Source organism: Cyclopterus lumpus, chromosome 11, assembly GCF_009769545.1.
Source record: "Cyclopterus lumpus isolate fCycLum1 chromosome 11, fCycLum1.pri, whole genome shotgun sequence".
NCBI classification, from domain to species: Eukaryota; Metazoa; Chordata; class Actinopteri; order Perciformes; family Cyclopteridae; genus Cyclopterus; species Cyclopterus lumpus.
In genome coordinates, this window is record NC_046976.1 from 6,648,517 (window position 1) to 6,661,282 (window position 12,766).

Sequence of the window (12,766 nt, forward strand, 5' to 3'; positions counted from 1 at the left end):
GAAAATGTGCAGAGATACCTGATTGTCGTTTGAGCCTCTTCGACATGATTTTTTTAACTCCCATTTGACAATTTGAAGATTGTTTGCACCTGGTAATTTATTGTTTTTAAATCTTGGATGCGATCGCCACTTCGGTCGCGTCTCTACCCGCGACGTGAGAGTCACAAAATAAATAAACGTAACGACACTCGTGGCGAGTTTTCGCCCGATATTATTTCCACCAGACGCTTTCTAATTGAATTAGGGTAGTGCGACCATTGGCTGCGGAGCGGACTGGTGCCCCCGCGTGCGTCTCCAAGAGCTCCTCCCTCTCGCTCACAATCAGTTGGGTGTGTGGAGAACAACATCTTTATAAGAGCCGCTGAACATCCAGTGTCCAGCCTAGAATCTGATCCGAACATCCGTCGGCGAGGAGACGGTGTAACCTCCTTCCATCATTCGTCAGGGAGGGAGGCGTGCAGAGCCAAAAACGACCAGGGCGCCGGTGGTTGCGTCGCCTCCTTGGATGAGATTCACTCCTCTGGAAACTCTCTCTACAACTCTTTTTTTATCGCAAGGTCTAAACAATGCAGTTAGAGAACATCCTTCCCAGCGCCAGCATCAGTTTACCCAAGACCTTTTACAATCTTTCGTCGTCGGACAGTGCCAACAACAGCCCGAGGCCATCATCGCAGCTCGACTACCAAGAAGTCGACCGAACGGAATCGGAGTCCAGCAGCGCCCCGAAGAAGTACCTGAGCGGGGTAGGGAACGGGATGCTGGGTGAGGGAGAGGGGGACACTTTCGCTAAAACCGGGCCCGATGGGAGGAAAGGCTCCCCGGTGCTCGGCGAGGACGAGTTGACGAGCGGTCGACGTTACAACATAGACGAACTTGGCTCTGACCGATACTTCATCTCGTCCACCCAGGCGAGTGCCGACATGGCAAGCCCCTGTTCCCTCTTCCCTTACGCGGGACAGACCGGCTCTGTGTACACTGGGTCCAGCGGCTCCAGGTACCCGGCGTCGCTTCATTACGGATCCGTCCTGCCGCCCACGGGCTTCTCCTCCTCGTCCGTGTGCACCGGCCGGAGTCAGTTTAGCAGCGGAGGGTACCAGTTCAGCCAGGGTCCGGGCTGTTTGTACCCCTCCTATCCCGGGACGGGGACGGGGATTGGCTCCATGTCTCTGCCGGGGTCTGCCGCCGGAGCCAGAGCGCAGGTCTATCTGTGTAACCGGCCTCTGTGGCTGAAATTCCACCGGCACCAGACCGAGATGATCATCACCAAGCAGGGCAGGTAAGCGGAAGGCCCCATTTAAACAGACGTGTGCAGAATGTGAAGTTCGTTTTAATGTGTACCGTCGGCCTGTTTAGCCTCTATATTTGTTATGACAAAGGTCATTTTTATACCACTTTTTACGCACGACCAACATTTTACGCACACGATTCCCATCGTCCTTTTACGAATTTGTATGTCGGTTTGAACTTTTTTTAATTGAACGTTTTCGTTTCTAGTAAATCCACAACTACACCGCAGACTAAACATGCCCATAAGGAAATGTCCAATTATTTAAAATCGAATATTAGAGAACACAGGCGTGACATGAGCGTTTTTCCTGCTTTTATGAGCACAGTCGTTAATAATTCCTGTTTTTTCTTTTTCTTTTTTAGACGGATGTTCCCATTCCTCAGCTTCAACATCACTGGACTCAACCTCACGGCCCATTACAATGTCTTTGTAGAAGTTATTTTGGCTGACCCGAATCACTGGCGCTTTCAGGGAGGAAAGTGGGTCACTTGTGGGAAAGCAGACAATAATATGCAAGGTGAGTTTGAGATTAAAGAAAACTAATTTGGCTCTGGCAAATGTGTATTTTGTTTAATAAAATAAATCGAAAAATAAATGAATAAAACGTGGTTAGAAATAAACAATGCAGCAATGTGGCAATCAGTCCTGCCAGCTTGTGAATCAAACTTTTGTGTCAAAGATTAAGAAAGTTTGGAAATAAAGACTGTTCTTTTAAATTATTATAATAACACTTCTTTTAAAAGGTTGCATTTTGTAGTGTTTTAATGCAATCATTTAGACTCCTCTCGGAGAACCAACTCAAGTGTGACACTTGTCTTTTCAAATGTCTAGTACTTGATGTATTTAAAAAATATATATTTGATGATTTATGGATAAGATAGTATTACAAGAAAATTAATCATTTTCAGCATCTTTTTTAAACCAGAATTTTCTTTTTTTTTAAACCACAAAATACATTTTATTAATCTGTCTTGAATCTTTTTTTCAAATAATGCTTTTCATCAAAATATCCCAAACAAAATAATGAATGTTTTATGTAATTTAATTTGATTAAAATTGTTGATGCATAATATCAAAAAGCAGTATATGATTTATTATTCTCTCTGTTTGCCATATTACTAACTGCGTTATTTCAATTTCAGGTAACAAAATGTATGTTCATCCTGAATCTCCAAACACTGGCGCTCACTGGATGAGGCAAGAAATCTCTTTTGGCAAGTTGAAGCTGACAAACAATAAAGGGGCCAACAACAACAACACACAGGTAAGATATGGATTTCTGATGCCCTCCAATTTTCCATTCGTTGTCATCGTTTCTGATTTTAACTAATACTTGTGTGCATTGTAACTTTCAAGCCATGATTGACATTTTTTAAAGCTATTTAAGCACCCCATTGTATTTTTAATAAAGAGCACAAGTCGATTCACGCAGCCTGTTGTGAAGTCTTCGGCGTTGCACTCATCGCACATCTCTCCTCTGCAGATGATCGTCTTGCAGTCGCTTCATAAATACCAACCGCGACTGCACATTGTGGAGGTGACGGAGGACGGAGTGGAGGACATGAGCAACGAGGCCAGAACTCAGACCTTCACCTTCCCAGAGAACCAGTTTATAGCAGTCACTGCGTACCAGAACACAGATGTAAGCGCTGGAATGCTACATTTTTATTATAGATTGAGAAGGCATCTCCTAGTTTAGATGCAATGCATGCATTTATGTTTAGTTGCATTTAAAAAATGTCATTGCTCTCTCACATTATTAATGCAAGATGTCTTGTTTGTTTTAGATCACGCAGCTGAAGATAGATCACAACCCTTTTGCGAAAGGCTTCCGGGATAACTATGACTCGTAAGTGTCTTGCCCTTCAAGCAGTGTGGTTGATCAGTTTTTTTCCCTGTGGTGCACTATTTGACGCATTTCTCGGACGCTGAATTTTCTTGTGTTCTTGTTTTTGTCGAAACAGGATGTACACAGCCCCAGAGAGTGACCGGTTGACTCCATCCCCCACAGACTCCCCTCGCTCCACCCAGATTGTGCCCGGGGCCCGCTATGCCATGCAGCCTTTCTTTCAGGACCAGTTCGTCAACAACCTGCCTCAGAACCGCTTCTACGCCAGTGAGCGGGCCGTCCCCCAAACCAACAGCCTCCTCTCCCCACAGAGTGAGGACGTCAGCGCCGCGGCCTCTGCCCAGCGCTGGTTCGTCCCCCCAGTCCAGCCGGGCTCCAACAAGCTGGATCTCTCCTATGAGAATGACTATTCCACCAGCAGCCTGCTGTCCTACGGCATCAAGCCCCTGTCCCTGCAGACGTCCCACGCCCTCAGCTACTACCCAGACTCTGCCTTCGCCTCCATGGCTGCGGGCTGGGGCACCAGAAGCTCTTACCAGCGCAAGATGACCACGGGCCTGCCCTGGTCCCCTCGTCCAAGCCCCCCAACCTTCCCGGAGGACCAGCTGGGGTCCACAAAAGACAAGCTGCCCGAGGAGAGCGCGCCGCCTGCCTCGACTTGGATCGAGACGTCCCACTCGCTGAAATCAGTGGACTCTAGCGATTCCGGTGTGTACTCCGTGATGTGCAAGCGGCGCAGGATGTCCCCTGGGGGCTCAAGCACAGAGAACTCCCCCACCATCAAGTGTGAGGACTTGACTACGGAAGAGTACAAGGACAACCCAAAAGGCATGGGTTATTATGCATTCTACACAAGCCCCTAAGACTATTTATTGAAACTACATATAATTCTTTTGTTTATTACTGCGTGCTCTCCATTCCTTGTTAATGTCTGTTTTCTCTTTTCTCTAAAGGTGCCAAAGCTTAGTGTCCCCCCCCCCCCCCCTCAAGCAAGCTGCACATGGTTATTTTCCCAGGCCAACCCCTCTCACATACCTGAGCAGAAACATGCATAGTGATTGTTGTTTTTAAAAAAGAAAAAAAAAGAAAGCATGTCCCTTTTTTATTCATTTATTTTTACAACTTTTTTTTTTCTTTTTACAAATGTGACTTTTTTTCTTTTTTTTTTCTCCCCGCCCTGCATATTTAAGTCATTTCCGTTGTACAGTATTCGTGCACTTTAGAATGTGATGTATCTTGTACAAATTGTCTTCATGGAGGTGTTATTAAATGGATAATAAAACGGCTTTTCACAAAGCAGCTGTCCAAATGTCTGTCGGTGTATTTTAACGTCCCGTGTCCACAAAGTGTGAATAAGACAGGCCTTTTGCAGTTCTTAAAATCTACTTTCATTGGCAAAGTCGCCACATTTTCGCTGCTGGAACTAAAATAACTGGAAGAAATACATTTTCTGAAGAAAATAAATCATAGGGGTATGTGTTGCAGTGAATGAGTCGTGGGCCCTGTAACCCTACTGTATTTTTATGGCTTTTTATAGAGGCCAATAATTTGGGCCTCTAAAATAAAGGCTCCATGGGTGGTTGCTGCCAACAAGTTGACATAGCAACAAGCCTACTATATAAAGTCCTTGCATCTGAATAAGACGATCCTTTCAGATGGAGCGCCGTGATGATAAAATACAGCCAATTTTAGATTGAACTTTACATTTTTTCTTTTTCTTTTCTCCTGGAAGCGATTTGAGACCAACTGCACTTGAGTAGGGAATTAATTTCAAGCAATGTTCCTTTGCAACCTTTTAAATCTATCGTCCTTCTCTGCTAATAAAACACATTTAGCGTCATTTTTCAGAACATTTTCATATGCAAAGACTTGTAATCAGGTATCATAAACCCAAAAGATCATAAGCATCCTAAACAACAATAAGGGCATGGGATGGCATACAGTGTGTGAAAGCCGCCTCCTGTTTTAAGGTCACAGTCAACACTTTCTTTTGGTCATGTTTTCTTGAAATTCTCCGAGCCCATGGTGTTTATCCACAAAAGAGCTGAGCAATCCTTTTCAAGTATTAAATGAGTGCAACGAGGTCACACAATTCAAATGAGCAAAGTGTGATTTAAATTTGATTTGCATGTTTTTAGATGTCATGACTCAACATAGACCCAGTTAGGTGAAAAAAAAAGCACATAGTCCTATACCATTCCTTCTGTTGTTGCCATGGTGGCTTCACACATTTGTATCATTTACCCATGTAGTGCAACCGCATTGCGAGGCGTGCGTACTTCGAAGATATGAAATCAGGCTAAATGAAAAATGGTCCATCGGCCACCCAACTAAGGGCAACGCACAGCCCAACACCTCTATTTATACGCAACACAAAAGTGGATTAGTGGAGATAAAATCCATGAAAAGAGAAGTCATAATATTCACACAGAGACTACTTGGCTCATGTTCTCAACACCTGTTTTTTTTCAAAGTGAAAATACTTTGAATCCTCCCCCATAAGGACTCCAATTTGAATTGATTTGCATACTCGAATTCTAATTAATTCTGTTGTCAGACTCTTTGACAAAGTGAGGAGTCTCACTAACTCCAATTAACACCTCCTAACAAGGTAGAGTGCTTGATTGCCCTGGCCTCTCAGGAAAGCTGTAAGAAAAAGGCTCTTGGGGGGGGTTCGAGCTGGGAGAAAATAAATGTTTGCACTTGTGCGTGTCAGCAAATTGTATTTCGGGGGATCTGACAATGTTTTTCTTCTCCTTTTCATGCGGCCTTGACCTCTGCTCGTCGGTGGTCGTGAGGCAGAGGATGGAGATTATGACTGGACGACTACAAAAGAGAGTAGCAGCAGCCACATGACAGTAATCGATACACTTGAGAACACAATGAGAATTTCACACGCCTTTAATTTACACATAACAGACCTAAAGATTAGTGGAAATGACGTGATTCTCTCAGCCAAATCCCACCCAAAAATGTTGAGGTTCTCTTATTTTATTTTTATTCAACCTTTATTACGCCAGGATCATCCCCTTCATATTTTGAGACTCATTTACAAGGGGGTCTTGGCCAAGATGCTTAAGTTCCAATAAACATATTTGCTTATTTGTCTCCCCAGCACACATACAAACAAACCCCAGCACACATGCACGCTTCAAGGTTTATGTATCGGTGTAAATGCCTCGTCAAATGCATGTCGGCGCTGCATATGTAATGTCTGCCATCCTCCTACTGGAATGAAACCTCATACCCGGCGACAACATGGCTTACATACACGGTGACGGGGACATGCATCTAAAGTACAAACATCGTCCTCGGTACAAACATCGTCCTCGGTCGCCACTGCTGCTCTGTCAACAATCCTCTTATTATTTATTTGAAGGATATTGCAGGTGATTCATGGGCGCCCTCGACAACTCCACAATAAAAACCTTGCAACAAGTCGATAAATTGTGTCTTACTCAACCCGTTCATGCAAGAAGTACAGTAATCAATAGACACCTCAACAGCATGCTACCACAAATTCAGACCATGTCGACTCACTGTATGCGCATCGGGATAAGACCTGAAGAATTGACTTCCGTTGTTACAACATCGCTCGCTACAATCTCAGCAATTGACTGGGTTTTGCTGCAGTATCAGTAACACGAGGCCTGCGAGAAACAATCCAGCAGTTTGTAGCATTTAAAGCGCATTAGTAAAACTTCTTCTTGCCTCATGTGTGTGATCAACCTTCCCTCAGGCCATCCATTGGAGACCACGTTGAGAGTTCATGTAAGAAAGGCCAAGGAGGCTACGGAGACATTGTACCCAAGGAGGGCTGACATCTAAACACAGATGAAGGCCTGAGGCCGTTTCCTCACCTTCAGTCACACACTATTACTGCTCTCACTGACTAAATGCAGCCACAGGCAGACGTGTGTCTGGGTCAACATTTCTTTTAGACGCCCCCTCCTTTAAAAAAAAAAAAAGTACCCTACAGATGAGCACGAGTGAGACGGTGGCGATTATGTTTCCTCTTCACACTACATTTCCCCTTTTGATGTGTTGATAAATGTCACCTCGGTTAAATGCTTATCAAGCCAGTTAGAATTACTGTGGATTTGTTCCTGAGGGACGGTTTGAGCCTCGTATGGCCACTCTGCTGTTTTGTGATCTATTCACGCATGATCTAGTTAATGGCTTTTATTTTACAAAGACTTTCCTAAACATCTTGAGTTTAATGTCATCAGTCGACATGAGTCAGATCTTTTTAACAGTAGGAAACGATGGACAAGGCAGGCACATGCAGGCCCACATCGAAGCCAGGAGCCAGGTCCAGTGTGCTATATTATATTGTAAAACTAGCCCAACACATGTAGTACATGTACTGTACACATCCTCTGGCACACAATGCCTGTTTCACCTGTAATAAGCACATGTTCTTTGTTTCAAGTAGAGGTCGTAGGCATCGACAGTCCTTATGATGCTGACAAAGGCGCTCCTTTTAGCTCGCTCCAGGTGTCGATGTACACAACACAATGCTATATGCAGTCTCCCTGTCTGCTTTGGACCTGGTTAATCAGCAGTAAATGGGTGGGGGGGGTGTGTGTGTGGGAGGGGGGGGGGGGGGTTGGCTGGCTGACTAAAGCATGGGTGTAATGCTTGCAGGTCTGCTGGAGTGAGACCCTGGTGTGAGATGAGTCTCAAGTTGGCGGGGCCACAACTGTTTGCAGTAGGGCGTTGAGTGTCGGCAGTGAGTGCGGAGGTGAGAGGAACCGGAGGCAAGGCCGGGTCCTCGTGTCGATGCCCTGAGACGACGTGTGCCGCGGGCAGGCAGGGCCCTGACTCACTGGTGCATGGATAACGTTGGAGAGAGTATCCCGCGGCTAAGCTGCACTTAACAGCACATTGATTTCAAACCCCTGCGTTCCCTCTTGAGGGCAGTGGGACGCAACTCAACAGGCCGGACCCCCCCCCCCCCCCCCCCCCCCCGACACTTTCTTTTCCCCTTCTGACCACCACCACCATTTACTATCTCCGCAGCCACCCCTCCCACCATCTACCCATCCCCGTGTCGATTTAGGTACACCATGCTGGTCACTGGCCTCAACCCCACCCCCACCCTCCCATCCCCACCTCCTCTGAGTGTCCCGGAGGAGTTGAACAGGTTTCAGGGGCACTAAGGCTCCAGCAAGTCCCTGGTCTTGAAAGCAATGTTTTGGGTTAGGGCGTGCAGAGGCAGCCGCGTGGAATAGATCTGTGGTCAAAATCAATGCATTGGCACTTTGATGGAGCGCTCCAACAGATTTGGGTATGTCACATTCTGGTCTTTCTCTCCTGGCGCCATCAGAAGGCCTCGCCACTGGAGAAAAAACATCACCCACTAAACCTTCTGGGAGAGAGGGACTCTTCATTTCTACAGCCTGTGGGACAAAACATGACACAGTCAATATTCATTTGGTGGCTCGCACCTAACATGTTACTCTCTCCGAACTGTCGACCTCTTGCTGCTCAAAGCTAAATAAAAAATGTCTGTGTAACCTTTGCACAGATTCTACGAGATCTGCAGCCATTACTTCTGGATTTTACATTTCACATTAAAAGACAAGGGTTGTAATTATTCCACTAGGTTCAGTACGACTACACTTTTCATTCTGCTTTTTTTTCTTTTTTCTTTCTGAAGCTTTGAAAAGAGAAAACTTTCTTTCTCAGCATCGCCACACCTTGCAGTCTGCATCTCTTTCCACGAGTCCCCCAGCACAGGTGGAGGCCCGTGTGGTGCTTCTTCCACTTGTCTAACTTCTGACTCATCTCCCAGCTTCATTATGCGGATGCATGTTTCAAGAGCAGTACACAGCACTCTTCGTTGTGCGCTAATGGGCTCTCAGCATCTTTAAGACTCAGGGTACAATTAAGAGGTGATAGTTTGATCTCCCACCTCGCGGTTCTATTTTTGAGCTGCCGCGTGATTATGCCGGAGGTTGATGGGTGGGTGAGGAACGGGCCTCTATTTAAAGGAAGACACCCAACTCTTCTGAAAGAACAGACTACTTTTGCTGTTTGCCCACGCCTGATTACTGTTCTAACTGTACTTGTACTCCACTGCAATACAATAAGCGACAGGATCATAGAGTGATTTTGAAATAATGACCGTAAGGCTGAAGTTAACTTTCTATTTTTGTGTGCTAAATCCCACAGTTCTGTAAAAAAATGTGGTTCTGCAGGTCATTAAAGGTAATCACAAAGACTAAGCGCATCACATTGTGTCTGGTAGGTCCAACTTGACCTACCAGATTTTACACTGACGCTCAAAACACTTTCTTATTTTTTTTTTTGTGATTCATCACATCTCAATCACAGCATATTTCTAATATTAGGTATCCTTTAACAGGGGGTTTCACCGGACTAATTATTCAGCATTAAAGACCAGAAGTAAAAGATTGAAACTGAAAGTGTTGCCTCTGAAGAGTGAATTAAATATATTCATGTGTGGTGGCCGACTGCTGTCTTACACAGGAGAAATGGTTGGTACAGCATTGCCATCTGCTGGTGAAAGTTAATTATCACAAAGTAACACATTATAATACATGCTAGCAAAGGTGGTTTTGTGGAAGATGGATGACAAGTGTATGTCAGGAGGATGTAAGGCAATATGTAGGATTTAATTTAAAATGTGTGCATATACAACGATTGAGCTTTCAGTCATTTTAAAATTTGACATGTGAAATAGCCTATACTAATTTAAATGGACTGTAATATCAATATCTAAGGATTTGTAGTCATAGGCGGTCATGTCATTTTTTTTGCACAAAAGGCAAGCATAATAATTTATTTTTTATATTAAAATTCCTTATTATATTAAAAGCCTTCATAAAGTAGGTCTGTGTAGATTTAAAAATCTCCAGTGTTTGAATGCTTAACCTTATCAAACTAAATACAGCCTAATTAATCGTGTCTGCCCTGTTATCTAATAAGTGTGATTTCATTATATGTATTTCAGTGAATAACTTCAGATCATAATTAACATCTTATAACAATGTCATTTTATTGTATTTTATTGCAGGAGTATAGTATATAATTGATGTACACTAAATTGTGTGTATTTGTCAACTGTTTGTGTTTGTCACAATTGAGAATACAGGTATTTATTCACTGTGTTAATACTGCTATGTCTAACATTATCAAAGTAACTTTAAGGCTGTATACATTGTGGTTGTCTTAGACCTGTCGGTTGGTAATGGTATTCATTTCCATTGTTTGTGTTATTTTGCCTTTAAGTATAGCTCTAAAGTTAAAAGACAAACATGTGTTATATAATGTACAAATATAGATCCTGTATTTGCTTGTTCTTAGTCATCATTCAGGTTATAGTGTCCACAACTTCAAACCCAAGATACTGACCACATGGATCCATATCCAGTTAGTTTCTATATGAAACTTGGGGATCTAGACATCTAAATAAGTTGTATTTATTTCAACAATTCTCATCTGTACAACTTACACTTCCATTAACCATGGAATCAAACCGTCCCAGCAAGTTTACCGAAGTAAAACAAAATCACACAACCCCCCCTCCAGGCAAACCAGCTCGGAAGGTAGTCCCCGCCCTCGTCCTGACGTATTTAGATTTGATTGGCGAAGATCGCCGGGCATCGCACGCGAATTGGCACTCCGTCACTGTCAATCATCTTAGAGGCGTGTCTTCACTGTGTGGTTAGGGAAAGCACAGCCAGTCCTCACAGTTCACGCACTAGTCTTTACCGGCCCGGGAGCTTTCCGTTACATCAACTGTTTAAAAATAAAACAGGTAGCTAGTGGGCAGAAGACCGGCGGCAGGTGAAATGGACGAACCGTCGGAACAAATGAGGCCCCTTTTGAGAACAGTAAGTGCCCGCCCCACACAGTTAACCGTTAGCCCACCATTACATCTGTGCGGCTCTTTGTCCGTGTTTGCCCCTTGTTTGCCCCCGTGTTTGCCAGTAGTAACGTTTTCCAGTGATGCTCAGGAGTCAGATTCAGCGGGGCACCACCGGGCGGATGGCTACTATTGTTAGCCGGCTTTCTACTTCTGACACGTGGCATGGATACAAGTTGTGTTCGGGTCTCCCGTTTAATTCAACCAAAGTCGTTAATTCAAACACACGTTTTATATAAATGGGGTTCTCTGCCACAAGTTTAAATTTCTTTCTAGTTCCTCTTTACTTTTCAGATAGCACCTGCTAACGTTACCGGAATAGCCGTCGCTTGAGCGGAGTCCAGCATGTTGGGTGACGTTAGTTGTGAGTAATAGAGGTCCCGTTTGGACCCTTCGTGTTCAGTTGCCCACGAACTGCGAGCAGCTAAAACGTACACATAAGTAGCTAACAGCTAGATGAAAGCCTTTGGTGGTGAGTCTGACGACAGTTAACGGATTTAGCTAATTAACGTTACGTTTCTACGAGCTGTGTAGCATTTCCCCCACTCACGTTCAACAGGTCCACCCGTCTGTTACTACGTAATATGTGTCCCAGCTAACGTTAGTCAATTCGCTCAGGGTGACCATATCCATAACACCAAAAAAGAGGACACTAAGCGGTATTTTGTGAGGCTGTGAATAATTGCATAGGACTCTGGCGTGCTCCCCTCTACAATACATGTGTGATTGCTACATGATGTATGTGTAACAGAATAGGAAAGAATAGTCTTGAAGAGTCAAAGTGTTTGTTCACAGTATTTGTATTTATTCAATACATTGTGGTGTTCAAAAACTGACCACTGAGATGAATCTTTTAAAGTGCTGAGTGCCACAAAGCATAACATTTGTGGACTTAAAATGAATGACAAATTCAATCACATAAATAATAAACAGATAAATGAATGTTAAAAGGGCAAATTGTTTGCTTTTGATGTAATCTGTATGCACCTGTACAGAGTAGTGCGCTAGGACACAAAGCCTGGGCTTTAGTTCGGCCACACATCATCCCCTGAGCTATGGGGGAATCACTAAATATCTCTAGGTCCACTTTCACGCCGCAGTCTCCACCTGGTGGTGCTTTACAGCATGGTAAACCTTACACAGCTCAGCAGCGTAGATGTTGTCATCCAACGGCGACGTACCTTCTCAAAAACATGTTTTGAGTGAAGAGATACTGCACGTCTGTTACCTTTTATGCTTCTCTGTTCCCGCATGTCTTTCAATGTCAGCTTTACCCTGAACGCTTATGTCAACATCACAGCAGAGAGCAGAAGCCATGAAAGGAGTCTCGACTGCTTTTTGAAATAAAACCATGTTCTTTTGTCCATTCTGGGTTGAACACCATCTGACGTTTTGGCATGTTTTCTTCTCTGTGTTAAGTTTCGGTCAATGTAGCCAGCACACGGAACCTTGTTTACGTTTTTAACCAATCATATAAGGTTAGAAACTAACCCAAGCCTATCAGATATGTATTTGACAACGCTTTTAACCAATCATTTGTTAGACTGCGTTCCAGCAAAATATTCTATCGCGCGCCCAGTGCAACTCCAAAAAGGAGGACAAATACAGACAGGGCATTGCAAATCCGGACTATCCGGCCTAAATCTGGACGTCTGGTCACCCTAGATCCGCTGGTAGGTTTTACAGAAATAATGTGTGCACTCCTTCCCCAGGCGTGGATGGCAATGCATTCGCT

At 44.2% G+C, this 12,766-nt stretch overlaps 2 protein-coding genes across 6 annotated transcripts in view; both read left to right on the forward strand.

Annotated features, from left to right (window-relative positions):
• The first annotated feature begins 344 nt into the window (after window positions 1-344).
• eomesa (eomesodermin homolog a) lies at window positions 345-4,000 on the forward strand. The gene is made up of 6 exons (XM_034545280.1): window positions 345-1,276; window positions 1,651-1,805; window positions 2,431-2,552; window positions 2,772-2,930; window positions 3,076-3,137; window positions 3,253-4,000. The coding sequence occupies exons 1-6, from the start codon at window positions 567-569 to the stop codon at window positions 3,998-4,000; spliced, it is 1,956 nt and encodes a 651-aa protein (XP_034401171.1). The 5' UTR covers window positions 345-566.
• A 6,823-nt stretch (window positions 4,001-10,823) lies between these two features.
• Window positions 10,824-12,766, forward strand: part of LOC117738688 (sodium bicarbonate cotransporter 3-like) — a 36,470-nt gene continuing 34,527 nt past the window's right edge. For all 5 annotated transcript variants that reach the window (XM_034544711.1, XM_034544707.1, XM_034544710.1 and 2 more), the window contains exon 1: window positions 10,824-10,999. In XM_034544711.1, coding sequence (XP_034400602.1) covers window positions 10,958-10,999 — 42 coding nt within the window. In that variant the 5' untranslated portion in view covers window positions 10,824-10,957. The remainder of the gene's footprint in view (window positions 11,000-12,766) is intronic.